General features: G+C 40.6%; 1 protein-coding gene across 1 annotated transcript; it reads right to left on the reverse strand.

The window, feature by feature from the left end:
- Positions 1–257: 257 nt before the first annotated feature.
- LOC146027063 (pancreatic alpha-amylase-like) lies at positions 258–10,759 on the reverse strand. Its single transcript, XM_083158066.1, has 10 exons — positions 10,592–10,759; positions 7,299–7,445; positions 6,036–6,233; positions 3,371–3,601; positions 2,000–2,133; positions 1,789–1,911; positions 1,448–1,547; positions 1,091–1,212; positions 828–953; positions 258–467 (listed from the first exon to the last, which is right to left on the reverse strand). Exons 1-10 carry the CDS (start codon positions 10,757–10,759, stop codon positions 278–280), a joined length of 1,539 nt encoding a protein of 512 aa, XP_083014192.1. The 3' UTR covers positions 258–277.
- Between the last annotated feature and the right edge of the window lie 11,822 nt (positions 10,760–22,581).

Consider the following 22,581-nt stretch of genomic DNA (forward strand, 5'->3'; position numbering starts at 1 on the left):
CACCTGTATTGCTAGATGCAAATGGGCCGGTGAATAAGCAATTGGCCGGGCCCACTCACACCATGCGGCTGTGCATGCGCAGTCTCAAAACATCGCTTAGCGTTGCGAATTCGCAATGGTGAGTGAGAAACAGAATGTGTCTGAGGCAGCAACTCAATTTGGTTGATTATAATTTAAATGACTCTGTAAATAGGAAAAGCTATTAGAAAAATAAGACAAATTTATATTGACTCTTTGAAAGAATTTATTACTGATAGTCACTCATCAACTAGTGTAATTACAACTTGGCATTGACATGGATGGCAATGAATGGGTCTGCAGCTGAACTGCTGATTGTGAAACGAGCTGAGCCATTGCTGCCAACAGTTATCTGTGTGCCAGTACAACGTGTGCCTTCTTTCTGCCCAGAGATAACATCACAGTATGTGCCAGCAGGAAGTCCAGTGTTCAAAGTGACATCCATGTTCCTGAAATAGTAAGGTAACATTAATGAATCAATATCATGGGAGTTACACAAAATGTATATTTCATATATAAACAATGGGCTCTCAGGTCAATGCTAATCCATTTTATTAAGCAAATTCTTGCAGCCCAGATTAAATGTAGGAATTAGGTAGAGATCCAAGGTTCAGTAGGGGCTGAATATGTTAATAGCAGCTTGACTTGTAAAAGGTAGCAGAATTCTATTTATTCTGAGGAAAAACAGCAGAGTCTAGTGGTCCAAAGAATTGTACATAGTCATGGTAGGAAACCATTCATTAAAGTATTGCAGAGATATTGATCATGTTCTAACATGCAGGTACATATTGAGCAGCAACATCACTCACGAGGTCTCATTATTGAAGATGATATATCCTCTATTTCCACGGCCAAAAGCAATCTGGTTTCCTCCATTATCCCACCAGTTTGTGAGTCCTTGGCCATTAACTGTGTTACGGAATATGACCATGTTTCTAAAAACAAAAAGAACATTCTTGATACAATCCATATACCACATACAAAAGAACATTCTGTATAAATGTATAACTTCAAAAAGAGCTACTGTATATGGAGTACAGCTCACCAAGTTATATACACTTAAAGAACTCACTTAATCTGGCGCCATCTGTGTTCACAGACCCAGTCATTGCCACACGTAGAGTCTGCGTTAATGGTCACTGATTTAGTTGACATATCAGAATTGGCAGGTGGCCCAATCCAGTCATTCGCATCCTATAGAGAAGTGGTTAGAACCAATTAACCATAAAATGTCCAAGTTTTGTTTAAATGCACGGCTTTAACTATACTATGGGCAATATATCCCAGGCAAGTGATGGTAACTTTTTTCAGATTGTCCAAAGAAGTGATATTCCCCTCGGGAGAATCTTTGGTACACTGTAGTGATGAATAGAACAAATACACTCTTACATGGAAAGGAAATTATTTTAAACGCAAATCATTTATTTACCTGTCCATTCACAAAGTTTCTATTCCAGCGATAACTTGACATTACACGTGTTTGTCCATAGGGATGTGCCAACATAAAGCCAACTCCCATTTTGTACAAGCTGCAGAAATATGAAATAGTAAATACTACAAACAACAAAATCAACAGTTAGTTATTTGTTTAGAGCATGGGTCTTCAACCTGTGGCCCTCCAGATGTTGTGAAACTACATGTTCCAGCATGCATAGCCACATTTTTTCCTATAAGAGCATGCCAAAACTGTCAGGGCATGCTGGGACATGTAGTTTCACAACATCTGGAGGGCCACAGGTTGAAGACCTGTGGTTTAGAGAGTCAACTTACCGAGCATCAAAAAAGGTGAGGATGGAGGCTCCTCCAGCACCATGACCTCTTTGGTTATCATGGTTGTCTACAAACACCAAGGCTCTATTACTTTGCATGAATCCCCAGCCTTCTCCCCAGTTCCTAGATGATAAGAAAGTTATTAAATATTGTAACATAAAATGTTGAATGCTGTACATGATCAAACTATTACAATGTACCCTGGACTTACTTTAGGTATGACAGCTTCTCTCCATTCCACTTGCGAATGACATTTCCAAGTTTGGCTCCATATTTGAATTCTGTTACACATCCATTTCCAAAATACTGGCTAGAAGTAATGGGTTCTCCACCAAGATCAATCACCTGCCAAAAAATACATCTTTTGCTGGTTAACCCATTTAGCACTTTTTTCACTCCTATCCTAAACCTAGTCTGTCACTTTCCATATTGGTCACATTCCAACATCAATTTCAGAAATTGTATGAATTGCTCGCATTACATAAATTTCACACACACACACATTTTGGAGACTATTCAGGTCTGTTCGCCTGGCCATTCATTCACACGGGGGCCGATGTTGTGCATATGCAAATCGCCCATGGAAATCACCCGGTGACGTGGGCTCTGGGGATGGGCAGCTGACATCACCAGATGTCAGCTGCTTGCCCACTTCCTGCTGAATGCCCATGCATATCTACGGTTACCTTAGATGTGTGTAGGCCTTCCACATCATTAGATGGCCAGCAAACATAGAATGATGTGGGTGTTCCCCCCACAGCCTGTGAATGGATGTTTATGTGAAACATCCATTCGCAGCCAGTGTGAGCATAAGCAGTATGCGATGGGGGGTGGGCGTACCGGTATTCGCTAAGAGCCATCTTTTGTACTCGCAAGGCTGGTTATGTGCATGTGCAAATGCCAGCGATAAACTGCCTCAGTGAGTCACATACTTGCTTGGCTGCTTGTTGTGGGGGAGGGACAGGGGTGGATGGTAATGGAAATGGGGCTAGCCCATAGGAGAGCCTAGTGTTTTACAGGCATCCCTATGAAAACACGGCATTCCCATGGGTACGCGGTTCAGGCCAGTGCCTGCCGGGCGTGTGGGCAGCTGATGCCACAGGATGCCAGCCGCCTGCCCTGTCTTCGTCCAGGTGCACAAAAATAGAAGTTGATTTTCACTGATTTCTATTTGCGAAGGCAAGAGAAATCATTTGATGGTCCAAAATCATCAAATGATTTATCCTGCAGCGGAAGCATGCGAGTAGATGTGCTTTTCATTACACATCCCCTTGCATGTCTCTGAGGGGACTCGGTGGTGGGGGGCAGGCGTTCCGAACGGCAGCGTCTCAGCACTGATGTTCGCAGCTTACCGAGCTAACCTGAATTGGGCCCTTTATGACGTGGCCTGTGCACTGCAAAATTCAGCTATCACAAAATTATCTTGCAACTTCATTATTTCTACCCATGTAAGTATAACAAATCATGTTATTTAATGTATATATTTTACGTATCTCTCTTTTTTCACTTCTATATGCAAACTAAAACAAATGGAAAATAATCCTAAATGCATGTATTTATTATTTAGTGTGCCACTACTTACCTCCTGGAAGATATAGGGACGAGATCCACTAGCGAACCACTTAGTGTTCAGGTTGTTCAGTCTGTTGACAATAGCCAGGATGTCCCCAGGCCACATGTGCTTCGCAGCATCAAGTCTGAATCCTGCCACTCCAATACTAATGAGATTGTTCAAATAGTCAGCAATCTTTCCACGCACATAATCCTTCTCCAATGCCAGGTCCAGGAGGCTCACCAGACGGCAGTTTCTCACCTATAGGATAGCAATGTTCTTCATAAGGCCAGTTCTATTAAATAATTTCACCATAACAAGATAATGCAAACAATTATTAACTATTAACTCTACCTTTAGACCGGATTGAACGGATGGTGTAATGGTTAGCATTACTGCCTCACAGCACTAAGGTTATGAGTATGATTCCCACCATGGCCCTAACTGTGCAGAGTTTGTATATTCTCCCCATACTTGCGTGGGTTTCCTCTGGGTACTCCAGTTTCCTCCCACAATCCAAAAATATACTGGCAGATTAATTGGCTCCCAACAAAATGAACCCTAGAATGTCTGTGTATGCGTGTACATGTGGTAGGGAATATAGATTATAAGCTCCACTGATGTAAATGTTCAAATATTCTCTGTAAAACGCTGTGGAATATATTTCCTCTATATAAATAACTGTTAATAAATAAGTATCAATAAAGAAAAATGTACAAAATGCTTTTTAAATGGAAGATATACATTTTTAGCCTGTCATGTTCCTTTAGGTTAAATGCTTCTATATAAGCACCTTGTACAAACCCAGACTGATCCCATTAAGCAGTATTATGCATTTTCTCTTTAGGCATCTTGGAGTTGGTAACACCCTCAGTAGTGATAATTACTATCATTACCATACCCATATTGTTCATAGAAATGAAGAAGTATGCCGTTATATGTTTTATGGATAAATATATAGGTTTTTTTTCTGTTTAACAATGTTCATGACTGTTATGTACATTATGCCAATAGTAATACACATTACTGCCATGCTTATATCATTTGATTACAGTATGAGCATATTTGTTATGTTCTTATAGTTGGATGATCTGGCTTCATTTCTAACTATTATTTTATTCTAAATAAAAAAAATAATTGGTGTAGTATCACGGCTCCCATGATCGGCATCGTATAGGAAAAAATCGCATCGCATGCGATGCGATGCCATTTTTTACAGAAATCATTGAGATGTGTTAAAATCATGTTAAATGCACCCAAAGGGCATTTGTTACTGTACCACCCCCAGTATGAACGCCAACCCGAAGCGTGGCGAGCGCTGCGAGCCCACGAGGGGCGGCGGTACGCGTCCTACGACCTTTTCATACCCCCACTATCCACGTCGGCATGGAGTTGAGAATAGAAAGCGAGCCCGAAGCGTGGCAAGCTATACGGATAGCTGTGAATACCGCGAGGGGACACGGATACCTGTGAAGGTATCCGCGTCCGCTCGCCACGCTTCGGGCTCGGTGGCTCGCTGCGCTCGCCACACTTTCTATTCTCAACTCCAGGCCGACGTGGATAGTGGGGGTATGAAAAGGTCGTAGAACGCGTACCGCCACCCCTCGCGGGCTCGCCGCGCTCGCCACACTTCGGGTTCGCGTTGATAGTGGGGGTGGTACAGTGTGAAAAAAGACATTTGGGGTGCATTTAACATGTTTGCTAGTAATTTAAATGCATTTGGATGCATTTGTGATCAAAATCGCATGCCATCGCATAGCATCGCATGGCATGCGATGCAATTTTTACAACAAATGCGTAAAAACCCGGAAAAATCGCATCGCATCGAATGCCATCGCATGCCACTACATATGGCATGCGATGGCATGCGATGGGAGCCGTGATAGTATACAAGTACCAAATAATTTAATCAATTGTTAAATTATCATATGGACTAATTAATAAATTGTCCTACTGCTACAGTACAGATGTATCGGGATTCATCTTTGCAGGTGATGGCGATGGCGTCGCCATCGCCATCACCTGCATCCCCGCCATCTGTATGCCGGAAAGGGAGCGCGCGTCCCCTTCTGACGGTGCTGCCCTCGGTCGCCTGGTGCCCACACCGGGCGACCGCACCCCCCCCCGCAGCCTCCTCGGGTCCCCCCCCCAGCATATCCAGCGGGAGGCGGACAGTATTGCGTCCGCCTCGCCGCCCCGCCGCCCGGATACTGAGACGCGCGTGCGTGGGGGACGCACGCGCGTCTCAGTCAGATGGAGCGCCGTGTTGCTGGCGAATCGCCACCAGCATGCTGCTGGCGGTTCGCCAGCAAAGATAAAACCGGCCCCATCTGTACCTCATCGTCGCCTTAGAACTAAAGGCATTGGTTTTTGCCAACAATATACTTGGGTACATATTTTCTAGTCAACTGATTTATCACGTATGAAATATAATTCCAAAAAAAGAACCATTACAGAGAAATGAGAATGTAACTGTATGATGATTATTATTATTATTATTATTATTATTATTATTATTATTATTATTATTATTATGGAAATAAATGTGTCTATAGAACAAAATATTAATATAATCAAACAAGTAGTTGAGTTATGTCAATTGTGTAGTTCCTTCGGATTAGTATCACAATTAAAAATAATTCCTAGGTTTTAATTAAAGCTTCCTCCTTAGTATTTAGAAAAGAAAGTGACTCACCTGATTAACATCATTGTAGTTCTCAATGTTTTTACTTGCAGTGGAACACTTGCCATCATTAAAATCCAGATTGGAGTATGGTACAGCAGGGAAACTTTGGGTGCCAGTATTGTAACTGCTTCCACATGTAGACCTGGTGCCTGAGCCACCTCCAGCTCCACACATGTGGTTGATGATAGCATCAACGTAGATGTTTACCTAAAGTGGGTTACACCAGATCAACGGGTTAATGATCCTGACACTTCTTGAATAAATATTTAGGTTACCTATCCTTTAAGTTTAAAAAAAAAAAATTGAGAATTAAAATCTAGCTTTGTGCTTTTCTATTGGTTTCAACTTGTAGTCAATGACAATAAATGATGTAGGCCTTTGACCAGTATGGCATTAGTGCACATGACTCACAATTGGTAGCATTTTATTTACAAATGATAGAAGTGATCTAGGAGAAATTGAAACAATGCCTCATCTCAAGATCAAGAGAACTATCATCATTGGCATACCTATAATGCATGCACACAGACCCCTAAGTACAAAGGGGCCCACACTGCTCACTGTTGAACACAAAATCCTGCAAGCATTTAGCTATATGCAACCTACAAGTGTCACTGAGAAAATTGTCACCATGGCCATTATCGAATGATACACACATATGCTATAGGGTTTGCATGTTTTATGTAGGCCATGTTCATGGGGACCTGGGAATGTGTGGTAGACAAAATGCCAGAGTCTACTGCAAGAGAAGGAGAAGGCGCGTTCGGAGCATTGACATGGGCCCTTTGGTCTTAAAGCACCTGTGACTATGATAACATATTTCCAATAAAGGTTATCCATTTTTGCTGTGAAATAAGATTCTAAACATTGACCTCCTACTTATGGGTTTTCTGTAATATTCACAGATGAATAATTCCATTGTTGATTTGGAATCTAATTAACATGTTCTTAAAATTGGTCTTCAGGACCTCACACAGTTATTTTTTTGCAGGTCACCTGTGGATTTCTAAATTGTGACAGTTGGTGATACACAGTGCTCCTGCAAAGACACTGGGAAATCGTGAACTGTGTAGGGTTCTAAAGAGTTTGAGAACCACCGATTACTATCTATAGAGAAAGACCTGCACTATGCATCCTTCATTTTGCAAGAACTATACAGTAGGTGTTTTGTTACTGACTTTTCAAAACTTTTATTTGACTTGTTAAACCCTTTTTTAAATTCATTATTTATTTACTACATGCTGTAATAAGAGCATTTTCCAAAGGACATACCCCAACATTGTTACATCTGGTGACCATGTCTCTGAATTGCTGCTCTGTACCAGAACGACTGCACAGCTTGTAGCTGATGGGTTGGTATCTCTCCCACCATGGTCTGTTGGGACTGGTAATAATCAAGTTCTCGTTAGGAGGAGAGACCTGTAATAAAACAGCAATAACATAAAGTAAGCAATTGTAAAATGTAAAATATACACAATAAAACCTTCAGTTTTTCTTTAAAAGGGGGATATTTAACAAACTTTTGAAATTAGTTAAATGGAGTTATTGCCTATAGCAAGTACTGTAGTTAGATTTTAGCTATCATTTTAAAGAACATGCCATACAGAACATATCTATAGTATCTATAATTTGACTGGTTGCAAAGGGCAACACCTCCACTCCAGTTGTCCTGTTGGATGGTTTAATACCCCCCCCCCCCCCCATAGTGCTACTTCTTAATCAGGAAAGAGTTGGTTGTTTCAATCCAAAATAAATGTAAGCTTATTATGTGTGCAGCAGTAAGAATACTTTTTTTATATATATATATATATATATATATATATATATATATATATATATATATAATAGGATTCATTTATAATATAGGGAAAATAGCCTTAAATATTTTCAGCATTTTCCAGCATAAATAACATTACTTTTGTGGTAAAACTAATAAAAATATGTTCACATACACCTATCCTTAAATAATGTAGCACCAAACTGCCCCATTTGGTATACCACTGATTATGCAAGTTAGCCAAACCAACGACCAAACATAATAGCCTACGAGTTTGGCAGCCATGTGGGATGCCGGACAAACAGACTTTTTTTTAAAGGGGCGGTTATAAGACATGGTTTTGCCTTGTTAATTGTTAAAACCTCCTAGGTCATCTGGCATCTCGAACGGCCGCCGAACTCAGAGGTTATTACAATTGGACGCATGTGTCCACAGACTTACTAAAAAATATGCAGCTTAGTTGCATTATGAATGCAACAAATTACTATTCATGAGTACAGTGGCATCTGCATAGCATGCTGTGTGCAACTCAGATGGTAACTAATGTAAAAAAATCAAAAGACAGAGGTATGATATGAGTAAATTGTGCAGTGCATCTTGCCATGAATCATTGTGTTTAATCTGTGAATCTTGTACACATTCCTTTGCAACAATAACACTAATCCTGAGTACCTAGTACACTATAAGGGAGTTTTGCATCTGTGTAGGAATAGGTTGCAAAATCTAGGGAAAAAGTACAATGGTCTCTGCCACTAGTTGTAGACTCATACTATACTACTCAAAATGGATATGAGCATGAGGACATATCTGTGGCTAAAAGCAATAGTAAAGAGTATTTGTAATACTGTCCAAAATGTTCACAATTGTTTTCTTTTGTGACATCAAGTGTATCAGTTTTATACTACTGCTGATAATTAACCACACACATTTATTCATTTTTCTGGACCATAGCAAGAGTCTACGGCCCCAATTAAATATATTGAATAATATAAGGCTGTATAGGAAACAGAGAGTTGTAGTAAATGGAGTACATTCATAGGAGGGGATAGTTACCAATGGGTACTACTGGTATTTGTACTAGAACCAAAAGTTTTTTTTATATCTTTATGTGGTTACATTGCAAGTGGCATTAAATGGAATGTATGCCTTTTTGCTGATGACACAAAAGTATAATATGGGGTAGATAAACCAGGAGGGGGTAGACTAGAGGAATGGGCACAAACATGGCAACTATATTTAATGTCAAAATTGCAAAAGAATGCAATTGGGTCTAAAAAAATATATAAAAAGATGAAATATAGTATCAAGGGTACCATAATGGACACTACAGAGGATGAAAGGGATTTAGGAGTCACTTGGTTGCACAGGGAGAGGAATCAGCAGCAAAAAAGAAAGAATAATACAGGTTAAGTATCCCTTATCCAAAATGCTTGGGACCAGAAGAATTTTGGATAATGGATTTCCGTATTTCAGAATATTTTTTATATGTCAATGATGTATCTTAAGGTATCTTGCATTTATGTTGTACAAACACATAAAACACTTAAAATACACACAAATATATTTTATTTGTGCATAAAACAAGGTTTCAAAACATGAAACAAAGTTTGTGTACGATCTCAGGCACTGACTTTGAATGCCAGGCAATCATTTTCTTGTACATATATGCCAGTTTCATAGCATGTCCTCAGTAGTGCCAGTTACATATCATGTCCTCTGTAGTGCTGTTACAGATGTCCACAGTAGTGCTTTTAGCAATACATTTTTTTTTTCACTTTCTGGAATGTATGGTTTTCGGAAAAATTTGGATAAAAAATATTTAGATAAGGGACACTCAACCTGTAATGACACTGTATAAGTCATTGGTATGACCTCACCTAATATAGTGTGTCCAGTTCTGGATATACAAACATAAGAAATGGTACAAAGAAGGGAAATAAAATGGTGCATGGTCTTCATCATAAAACTTACATTAAAAGACTAAAAGATCTTAATATGTATAGTTTGGAGTGGAAACAGGAAAGTGGGGATATGAAACCTTCAAATACAGGTATGCCAAGGGAATTAACAAAGTACAGCAGGGAAACATTCTTCAATGGAAGAGAAGTAGTAGAACTCAAGGACATGCCTCAAAACTGGAAGAAGATAGGTTCAAGGGAAAAATGAGGCAAATTTGTTTTACAGAAATGGTAGTGCATATGTGGGATAGCCTCCCATCAGAAGTGGTAAGACAGTAAAACAGTTTAAACATGCTTGTGGCATGAGGCTATCCTTACAAAGAATTAAGGATCAAAAAGGGTTGAAGAGAAAGAGAATTGGACAATAATAGCCAGAAGGTGCTTATTTGCCATCAAATTATATGTTTTTTTATGTAAAAAAATTATAGTAAATATTTTATGATGTATGTCCCTGCAGAAAATAAATATTAAATTTAATAAAGACTTGGGTGAAGCACATAACAGATGCAAATAGGTAAAAAATCTTTTTGTAGTTTTCCTATGCTTGTAAAATGATATTCTAGTCTACAATGCCATCATGTACTATTAAGTCATGATAATGTGAATAAATGCTATCATATAATGCAGATTTGAGGATGTCCATGTCACAGAGCTGTAATCAGATCACCCTCATGTTAGCATTCTTTATATTTTACATAATGATCACCATTATTTTTTGTTGAACCTGCTTTATAACATTTCCCACTGCTGTCTTATTGTTCTACTACCAGTAAGAGATATAACTGTATCCCTTCCTAATAAGCAATAAACACAAATCATGATGCTCTTACCTGGACACCTCCATATCCATTTGGTGCCAGATATCTCTCACATTCTGCAGCAATGTCATCCCAGCGCCATTCGAACAAGTGGACAAGGGAAGTTCTGCCAGACCTAAGATATGGATTGTACTGAGCAGAGCAGAGCCCGACAGCCACAAGTAGAATGAAGAACTTCATTTTGTCTTCTGCTGTAACCTGGCATCTTGTCTTCTCCCTTTTATACCATTTTAGAACCACATGAAAATTACAGTTAATCACCTGTTAATCAACATTTGAGGACTGCAGGTGAATATATACAAAAAGTTCTCACTGTTACATAAGGGTAAACTATGTTGATGATTGAAGGAACATGTCACCTTGGGAATGTGGTTATGGATTGTTTTCACTTCTATTATATAATCATATATTTTATATATATATATATATATATATATATATATATATATATATATATATATATATATACATCTTGAAGTACAGTTATATCATGTTTATCTTGTTTCACGGCTGTTTAATAACACACAGTTAAGTCATACATGACATTCAAATATAAAAAGGCATAAACAGCATTAAGAAAATGAAATTGCTTTCAAATTTTTCATAGTAAAAAATTTGCAGTTTTCACCATTTGCTTTGTAAATGATCTGAAATTGTTATGTACATACCTACTTTACTTAATATCTCGACTACAAAAATGTAAGCCTAATGATAGCGTGATTTTGCCTTGTAAGTGATCGCCGCTTTAAAAATAAAAACATCCAAATTGGTCTGGTCTCCCGCGCTGCCGCCGAACTTTGTCAGCATTACATTCCGCCCCTATATTTAATAATTTAATAAATGACAAGTTGTATGAGAACCTGTGGTCTAGTACAATAATAAAATAAAATACTATGTGCTAGGAAAAAATTGGTACTGTACATAACAAAAATATTGATACTGATACACCTTGATACCGAACAGCCATTATGCCTCTGGATAGCACTGTAACACTTAATAGCAACTTTGTACACTAAGGATAAGTACAGTAGGCATTAGGAAGGCATGTATCTGGATAGAACTAGGACCAGACTGAGTAGGAACTGGACTGGTACCAAACTGATTGCAAAGTTTGCTCAATAATTAACACATGTAGTTCATACTGAGGAAGACAGTCTCTGGACATGGTTTACACTGGCAACCTGAAGCATTTCTAGGAAGTTATTTTGTACCTGAGCCCAATCTGCAGCACTGTGCTAATGCCAGCAGCAAACCTCCTAACTTTCTTATTCCCCAAATCGGGACCTGCTGTGATGAAGGTGCGGCGTGGCCTTGGGTGAAGGATGTGGCGTCACACCATTAACCCCAGTTTTAGCATTTTAGTGGGTGTGCCCAGTGCTCCCCTAGCAACTGTGAAGGCCTCGGCTTCCTCCACGGCATCTCTTCAGCAGTCTCCACTGCCGAGTAGAGTAGCGGTGATCTCCGGCTCTCCCCAACTGCCCCTCGAATGCAGGACATTTCCAGCTGTTGGAGGGACAGCGGGACAGTCTCAAAATAGTGGGACTGTCTCACTGTAATCGGGACAGTTAAGTGGTATTCAGCAGAGAGGAAAAGGCCAGGATGAAGAAGGCTGCATGTGGGCCTTCTCCTATGTGAAAACGGTACCGCTTATGATATTACTAATGTTGTGAATAACATAAAAGCAGTGGCAAATTTCTTATGGTGCATTTTTTTTTACAACCTACCCTCCGGAGTCCAGCAACAGTGACAGCAGCACTGCAGAAATCACTGGAAATATGTCTGCCACGTAGGGTACCACCTCATCTCTTTAATTCAGGACACAAATTAAATACACAGGTTCTGTGGCTGGCTTCAAGACTCTATTACACCTGTTTTAATCAGCCACAGAACCTGTTTAATTAATATGTGTCCAAAATTAAAGGGATAAGGTGGTAACCCTACCGCCTCACAATGAAGTCTGCTCAGACTCCACAATGCTGCGCTGCTGCAGATAGCAGAAAAATGCCCGCCACTTCATTTTATCATAGATCTGCGCATGCACCCTAGTAACTGAGCGCTTTATTGCTCACACTATACTTTACTTTGCTACTCCCAACTGAGAATAGCACAGTCCAACCAATTATCGAATGGCTGCTCATGCACAGTGTTCGCATTGCACGTGCACATACGCATATTGCGAATAAAGGGCCATACGCATAGCAGTTGCAGAGCAGTCACAGATTGATTGACAGAAAGCCAGTCATTTTGGCGTCTTCTTTGTGTGTTTGTGAAGATGCTGACATTCCCAGGTGTTTTTTTCGTTAGGTCACGGACATCTGCGACCACCACTTTCAGCCTGGTGATCATTTTTTAATCACAGGCCACTGCTTTTTTCTATACTTAACAAACCATGCTGAATTAGGCTCATTATAATATGCAAAAATGTGTAATATTACTTATGTTCTATATAGGGATACATTCCATAACTTATTTGATTATTATTTTACGTTATACAGAACCTGAGACATAAAGGTGCTACTTAAATGCAATATTGGCTTACAGTGATTTTTTTGGGGATAATATTGAGGTGATTATTATGAATTGTTTACCTTTCAAACATAAAGATTGCCTGCGAGGGTTATTTGCGCTGTGTAAATACTGTAGTCCTCACAGGCAGTCTTTTTTGTTAATCTGGAAAGACTGCCCTACTCTGTCTAGTATTGAGCAGGCTCCAACTTCAGGGTTTTTTTTACCCAAATCCTGACAATGTTTGAGAAGGCATCTGCTTTGTTAGTGAGGCCAAAATTATTAGAGGTAAAGACATTAACCATCTAAACATTTCCACTATGTTATGTCATTAGCGAAGAGTTCATTAAATTTATTTTTCCAAATCATAATCGATTGTTGTAATTATCACCAGAGGGTCCCCACCCCTGCTCTAATGGGAGCTCGAGATTAATTCCATCCTTTTTGGCATTAAATCTGGACCAGTCTCTCTATGGGGGGGTTTCATCTGTTGCAAGTGTACCTTCTCTGTTACTTATGAGTGAGACCAAAGTTGCAACAATATTTACGTTTTCACAGTAATTTGTGACAAAAGGAGCCTTTATGTCACTTCCCTAATACAATAGTATGGTCTGGGTCCCTTCTGGTGCATATACCACTAGTTTTTTATATACATGATGGATTTTATGTCTCAGCGATTTAAACATAGAATGTGAACCAAATTACTAATTTGTACTGTGTCTTCCTTTACCTAGAGGATATGTAATATTCGTTTAATTTGCTTATTTGCTTATTCATGTTCCTGGGGGACTAATACTTTAACACAGCTTCTGACAAATGCTATCCATCTCTCTCAATCCTCCTCACATGACCCTCTTTTACAGCTTTGAGCACCACCACTGCATGGGTCTTGTCGGGAGGATTCTTCTAAATTGAATATTGCTCAGAAAATATTATTTTCCACCGGTGTCAGGCCGCTGACAATGACGGCCCTAATGGCTGCCTAGGAAGCCATGCACCACCATGCTTCTGCCTGAGGTCTCTCCATGCCTGGAAGGTACAAGTGTTGCATCAGAAACATGCTGAAGCCACTTTCACTTACCTGAACCCAGGTGGAGGACGAGGTCATCTGTGTTAGGTATGGATATCTGTCTCAGCATGGACCTGTTGGGACCCTTGTGGCACCAATCTATGAGTGCCCGGGAGACAGAGGTGCTTTGATTTCTCAGCACTTCTACCTTGTGGACACCACAAGCTCTAAAGTGCCAGAATCTGCCTAGCCCTGCGTGGTTAGCAGTGGAGGGAGCCATGAAGAGACATGAACTTCAGTGAACACGTGCATCAAGAAAACGCAGGTGGGACCACACTATACAACTGTGCCTGAGGAAAGACTGAATGGGACAGGCTGGGAGTGCATCTATCCTTCCATTGGGGGGGCCTCACTCCGGCACCCAAAGAGAGAATAACAGTGATACCCTGCTGAGACTTGTGGTGCTTCCCATCTGTCTGTGGATTGAGAGTAAAGGGGGTGGTGCATACTACTCCCCCCTCCTTGCATCTTTAAACAGCCCCCTGGGGCTTGCATTGTGGCTAGTTTTTGGGCTTGAGTGGCTTGCCACCAAACACAGATATAGCTCCAGTGTAAAAAAATGCTTTAGACTGCTATACCAAGATGGATCGCTGAGATGTTCTTGTCCAGTCATTGCCCTTTATGTGGACTTTAGAGCTAAAAAACAAGGTTTACTTACTTACTGCAAAACCAAGGTTCTGATGGTAGAGAGTCATAAAATTTTAATTTTCCAACTTCCGCTTCCGGGCTCATGAGAGGAGCAGGCTGGAGCAGCAGTTCCGTGCCGCCACCCACACACCCGCTATTAGGAGCCACTCACTGACCTCTGCACACCCGTACCCTGCAGTAGCTCACCCCAGCAGTGCCTATGGAGAAACCCCTAGCACCAGGGACCATCACTAAGCTGCAGCAACAGCGCCCTGAGAAGAGGCGTGCTGAGTCCGACATGGCGCCGGCCCCGGACTCAGCACCTATCTCCCCTGCAGCCAAATCAGCAGCAGCACTACACGGAGACACAGGCGCACTACAGGTACGCAGAAACCCTGATTCTCTGGCCACATACGGAGATATAGTGGATGCAATTAAAGTCACAATTACTCATATTTTGTCTAATGCTGTAGCAGAAGTAACTCAACAGCTTCAACAACTCACCTCCAGGGTCTCTGATACAGAGAACAGGATAGGTGTATTGGGGCAGATGTATTAAGCCTTAACAAGAGATAAATGCAAGGGTGATAAAGAGAGATAAACGTCCAGCCAATCAGCTCTTTGCTGACTTTTTTCAAACACAGACTGTGACATGGCAGTTGTGATCTGATTGGCTGGATGTTTATCTCTCTTTATCACCCTTGCAATTATCTCTTGGTTTAATACATTTTCCCCAATATGCCATGACATGCATCTTGTCCAAACAGTTATGATTAAGTTACAAAAAGAAAATTACCAGCTATGGAACGATATTGAACGTCTGGACGATATTGAAAATCGCTCAACACGTAATAATGTATGGGTAGTGGGACTACCTGAAACAATTAAAGGTCCCGCATTATTGTCATATGCTGCGGTCTCTCTACCCCAATTATTAGGTATCACTGAGGAATGCAAAGACATGATTATTGAAAGGATTCGTAGAGTGGGACCCCTTAGACAGTCGGCCTCCAGACCTAGGGAATTCTTGTTTCAGTGAATGAATTACTTACATAAGGTTGCATTATGGAAGGCTTCCGGCAAACACCAAGATCTTTCATGGGAAGGGAAAAAAATACGCATTTTTCAAGATTTTTCTGTTGAATTATCTAATCAGCGTAAGCTTTTCTCACCAATTTGCAGAAAACTAGTAGCAGAAGGCCAGAAATTAGCGCTTATGTATTGGCACGCCTCAGAATATTCACTGCTAATGCCCACTACGATTTTACATGCCCTGAAGATGCCAGAGCATTCCTACGTGAAAAACTTGCTGCTGACGCAACAGATATTTATGATCCTCCAAATGAAAATGCAGAGAAAAGAGACCCCCTCAACCCAAAATAGACCTTAGCTCATCACTCAGCGTCACTTTACTTGAATAGGGCCACTCCCTGGGCAATTGAGACTGTTCTACCAAGATTCTAATTGGGATGTCAAAGCAATAAAATATCAGAGAGACAATCACTTCTACATACCCAAACAGTATACAGGGTTTGGGTTGGTCAGACTACATACCCAAACAGCATACCTCACCAGTATTTCTAGAGACGCTACCCTGTTTTATAACCCATTCATGATGCTGACCTAATATAATAGAAACAATACATAAGGGCAAAGGCATTACCTCATGCCCCATTCCTGATTTTGATATAGATCCCAATTTTTAGGGGATCATGTTAATACTAATAATTTTACTATTGCATTGTGCGGATAGTCGTTATAGTTACTACAATAGTTGCATGTTGACCATGCTTTCTGTTTTCAATGTTTTGTATGTCTCCCTTGTCTTGTGTATCCCACCCTTTATTTCTCTCCTCCCTCCTGAAGATAAAACTCCAAAACCAAAACTGGAATAGATGAATCGGAAGACTTATAGGGTGAGATTTAATAGGATGAGAGTTTCAGAAAGTGAGAGATTTGGTGATAAATCTCCAGTTTTTTTAAAGCTACAATCATTTACACTTCAAAATCAAACTGGTTTTGCAGTGTAAATGATTGCCGCTTTAAAAAAACTGGAGATTTCTTACCAAATCTCTCACTTTCTGAATCTCTCATCCTATTAAATCTCACCCATAATCTTGCGAAACGGCTCATATGACTGAAAAGAAAATTGGAACACTCAACGTAGGAGGACTTCATTCTCCAGCAAAGAGGCGTCAGGTACAGATCTATCTTCAAAAACCCTCACTTGACATAGTCTGTTTACAAGAGACACACCTCCTTCCACCTGATATTTTAAAACTTCATATGTTAAAATGGAAAGTACTAGCCTCAGCCCCATATAATAGTAAGTCTAGAGGAGTGGTAATTCTGGCCACTAAATCCCTTCCTGTACAAGTCACAAAAACTGTAGCAGACACAGGAGGCAGATATTTATTTATTAATATCAGCCTAGCAAATAAACCATACTTAATTGGTTCAGAATATGCACCTTACGTATGCAACAAATCCTTTTTTACTACAATTATTAAAATTCTAGCCCCCCCAAGTAGATATACCGATGATTATTTGTGGAGATTTCAATTTAACGACACTCCCGGTATTAGATAGATCGTCCTTCCCAAAAAGGACTACCCATCTTCCTAGAGTAGGTGTCCCCCTCTTGCTAAGATCTCTTCATCTAGTAGACTCTTGGAGAGCCACACACCCTACACAGAGCGAACACACTTGTCTTTCCAAGGACCATCACACATTGACCATCCTGCATCGACTATATTTTTGTTTTGTTTCAGCATCTATATTTCCACAAGTTATGGACTCACTTATACACCCCATAGCTTTATCAGATCACACCCTAATCCAAAATACTATTTTGCTAACCAAAGAAAAATTCAATCACAGAGAGTGGAGATTTCCTTCCCATTTAACTCACTGAACAATTTGTTTCTCTTCTTACCAAAGCTTGGGAGGACTTCCATTTTCATAACGCAGAGAGTCTAGCTAGTAATCCTTCAATATACTGGATGACTGCAAAGGCCTCTCTAAGGGGCAGTATTATGGCATTTGAATGTTCAACTAAACAAATACTATCTAAAAATTACCTCTCCCTGCCAGATTCTTCCACTGCTTCTGGTCTTGCTCCAGGATATTAAAATTTTGGTGTAAGACTATAAGCTATATAAACTCAATATTCTCTATCATCGTAACCATTGATCCATTACCTTGCCTATGCCTTAACTTCGACAACTGGTCCTTCCCCCCACAATTTTCAAAAAATATCCCCCTACTTATAATCATATTAACTCTCGCAAAAAACCTCATACTGACCCATTGGATAGTACCAACATCCCCCTCTGTAACTGAACTCAAATCTAGACTATTCCAATATCTCATGTTAGACAAACGATCAGTACAGTTGTGAAAGATGGGGGTTGTACTGCGCTCTACTCAATTTAATGTGGGGTGGTGCAGCAAATTCAGAACTCTGATGAACTCTGATGAACTAGCGAGGATGGGTATGAACTTCGCACTCACTGGTAACTACGGTAGCAGTTGGCGCTGCCTGTTTGTTTAAATGTGTTGTTCTATAATGCTGTCTATGTGTGGAGAATTAAACCTTAATTATACAGAAAAATAGTGTCATTGTGTTTGTAAAAATAAATCAGATGAGAGGATAAGGTGTTTAAAGAAAGGTGTTTTATTTATGTTTCCAATTTCTAAAAATTTAGTGGTGAGGGTATGGGTATGCTTGGTGTTTTAATTACACCTACGCTGCCCAGATGCCTGGTGGTGACTGGCGCTTACTGTCAGTGCCCAGCAGTGTTGTGCAGCAGATCTGCGATGTCCAAGTTATCTCCTGTGTCTGCTGCGTTTCTTCAAGCGCTGCTTGATGACGTCACCGGTTCTCCGGCCGTGCTGCGGGTCTCAGTAAGCTGCGGCGGGTGCCACTGTTCTTTCTCCCTGTTGGTTTGGGAAGAGACTACAAGCACCCAAACCCCACCAACACCTCATCACTAACTCTCCCCAAACCAACAGGGAGAAAGAACAGTGGCACCCGCTTTCTTGTTGAGAAAGAGATCCAGAGAAGAAAATGGACCTACTGACATTGCCATCCTACAGTACTCATTTAGAAATAAAGCAAATTTGTATCAAACCCATCCTGATACCTCATTATTTCTACATATCTTACTGCATCTGGTCATTCAGACACCGATAATCAACATACAGCTTTTTCATTAAATGCATTATTCACACCAAACTCTATTAGCTATTCCCCAAGAGAGCTTTCTGCCTTAGTGCCCAAAAATAAAAGTTAAAAAGCTTACCTTTCATTCTGAGCAGAGGAAAAATCATTCGATGGTGAGTGACCATCAAATAATACTTACACATCAAATAAATCCAAGCACTTTACCCAGACATCACTGTTTGTCATGTCTACATGTGGAACATATCTGATTATATATTCAGCAGGTTTCCAATGTAGTTACTCAGTAGAGGGGCACATTCCCATCTCATTAGGTACGGATCAGCAACATCAGCTATACTTAGTACCTGTGAAGGTGAGCGCAGTACCAATACCCTTGTTTAAGCTTAAACATCCGTTAGCTTGGTAACATGGGGATTCTGGGGCGGGGAGTGCATGCATTTACCACGCTCGCTAGGCAGCAATTCTAGTGAGCAGGTCTGAATTACCCCCTGAAAGGTTTGCTTCCTGCTTACTGGAGGGTGATACAAACCTTGTTTACCTTGGTTACCACAGGCTCTATCCAAGAACCACCTCTGATGGCTACCAGAACCAGTAGACTTACCCAAAACTAAGATAATGGACAATAGTGACTCTAGGGTCACACAGGAGCGCAGGTGCCGGAAAGAATGAAACGTCTTATATTTCAACTGTACACTGCTGCTTCCCCTAAATAAGGGTGTGTAACTTTAAGTCAAACAGAAGGCGTGGGGTGCTAGTGACATTAGTAACCAGTACAATAGGAGGCACAGCTGTGTTCAGTGCAATAAGTAATGATTACAATGTTTTATGTTCAGTGTAATAATTAATGCTGTGTTCAGTGTAATAATTAATGATTACAATGTTTTAAACAAATAATACATTTATTAAAAACTTAATCAATAACAGACATAATTAGCAATTTTTAGTAGTGCACTTTATCATTGGATTTAAACAGGCAATACAAGACAGACACAACATATAACATAAACAAGAAATGGTACCTATTAGTGAAAATTATGAGGCTAAAATGGCTTAATTGAACTCAGCTTCTATATCTCATGTAGTTCTTGAATATTTGAAGCTAGAATTCTCATAATTACCAGTCCCGCATTAGGATTATATTCCTCCAGTTGCCGTTTTTATACAACTTTCCAGGTGGAGAGTTGTAGTTCCTCTTACTACCAAAGATGCACTCCGGACAATATGGATGATTATCCTTTGGCCATAGATTTTTACCAAAGGCTGTGGGTCCCGACAGTACTTCTCATATGCTGGCGGTGAACGGACTGCAGGGCTACGTGTACACGTTTCTCCACCTATATATAGGAATCGGCGGCTTCCTCAGCTGAGGAGGGCTTAAAAGGCTTATAAGGGCTTATGCTGGGGGGGGGGGGGTGTGAGAGAGGGTGATCTCTTGAGGGGGCATGGTCAGGGTAATACTCCCTCTACATATATCCTGTATCCTCATTTTACTAAACTAGAATACAGTATGCAATATTTTTTCCCACCTTCTATTTGCCACAGTACTTCCCTTTATTCTATCTAATACCATATATTTCTAAACTAATCTACATAACTGTTATTCTTTCTAATCAAACACTTAAAAAGTGTGTATGGCTGGAGTTAGGCTGCGGGAAGTGTATGTATGTATGGGTAGAGTCAGGCTGCGGGGAGTGTGGCGGCTGGGACGGGAGTCTGGTCCTCTATGGGCGGTACATAGACGATCTATTTATGATTTGGGATGGGGATGCAAAGCCGGCGCACTCTTTTGTAAATTCACTCAACACCAATAATTATAACCTTAAATTCACTCACTCTTTTCACCCCACTGAGATCTCCTTCCTGGATGTGGCCTTCTCCATATAAAACAACAAGATCATTTTGAAGAACTTTGTGAAAGAGGTCGGCAGTCAAGTCTACCTCCACTTCCGAATCGAGCATTACCTCCCCTGGAAGACAAGTATACCGAAAGGGCAACTGATCCGTCTCAGAAGAAAGTGTTCATCTTACAGTGACTTCGAAGTACAAGCGAACGAAATGGCGACATCTTTCAGAAATAGAGGATATCCCCAACACCTGATTGACAAAGCCCTGAAGGAAGTATCGAGTTTAGACAGAAGTTCACTTCTAGAAACCAAAAGAAAAAACAAAGAGACCATCAAACAGAACTCAAGAGAAATAGTGTGCATTGGTACTTTCAATAGACAACATGCAGAATTTAAAAGTATAATTAGAAAAAATTATAACATACTCCTCCAAGATCCATTATTAGTAGGCAATATACCAATTCAACCCAATTTTATTTTCAGAAAAAATCGTTCCTTAAAAAACTTATTGGCTCCGAGCCACCTTAAAATCTATATCCTGGTTCCCTTCCCAACCAATAGGATTCTTTAAATGTGGGGGACAAAGATGCATAACTTGCACATACATTAAAAATCAAAAAACCTCACAAGTACTCAGTGGCGTAACTAAGTTTTGGGTGCCCCCCCCCCCCGCCGTTAGGGGGGGCGCACCCCCCCCCCCCCCCCCCCCCGCCGCCCCGCCAAGCACCCCCAATCCCCCGCCGCCCATGCAAACCCCCCCCAATCCCCTGCAGCCTTACCTATCGCTCTGGTCCCGGCGGCTCCGTTCTTCTTCTGCTGAGGACCACCACAAAATGGCCGCCCCCATACAGCAGACAGTTTCAGAGAACTGTGTGCTATATGGGGGCGGCCATTTTGTGGTGGTCCTCAGCAGAAGAACGGAGCCGCCGGGACCAGCGAGATAGGTAAGTCTGCGGGGGATTGGGGGGGGTGTAACTATAGCACCGCAGCCCCCGGCGACCCCACATGCACAGCGCCCCCCCGCGGTGGCGGGGGCTGCGGTGCTATAGTTACGCCACTGCAAGTACTAGTGGGAGATAAGTCACAAAGTATCAAAAGCTTTGTGAATTGTAATACCACGTATGTCATTTATGTACTTTCATGTGGATGCGGCCTCAATTACAGGTATGTGGGCCGCACCACAAGAAAATTACGCATACGATTTTTAGAACATTGTCGTAATATAAAAAATCGTTTGGTCTCTCATAGTGTCTCCAAACACTTTCTTGATAAAAGGAGCTTAGAAGTTATTGGGGTTGAACATGTGAAACAGACCAATAGAGGCGGGGACAGGTTTCAAAAACTGTGTAAACAGGAAGTCTTCTGGATGCACGCTTTAAATACCGTCCATCAGGAGGACCTCAGCAAAACAGTTGTATTGAATTCTGTGATCTAATACATAATAAATATAAAGCATGTTTTTTTCCTAAACACATATGATTGCAGCCCTATGTGAAATCACTGAACGTATTTCCCAGGTAAGTATGTAGATGGTTTCTGCTTCTTCAAAGATTACACGTTAGTTTTCAAAGACTGGTTTTCTTTTATTATCCGTTGAACAATGTATTAAATAGACAATATTACAGTGTAACTTTTCTCTCGCAGGAGTAATTACATGAAATACACTACCATTTCAATACAAATTTTTATTAAACCGGAACCTGTCTGTTCTCCACTTGAATTCCTCGGTTGTTAGTCTCTCACAATAAACATAACATATTATCCTACCTTT

Source organism: Crinia signifera, chromosome 8, assembly GCF_055691185.1.
Source record: "Crinia signifera chromosome 8, ASM5569118v1, whole genome shotgun sequence".
In the NCBI taxonomy this organism is placed as follows: domain Eukaryota; kingdom Metazoa; phylum Chordata; class Amphibia; order Anura; family Myobatrachidae; genus Crinia; species Crinia signifera.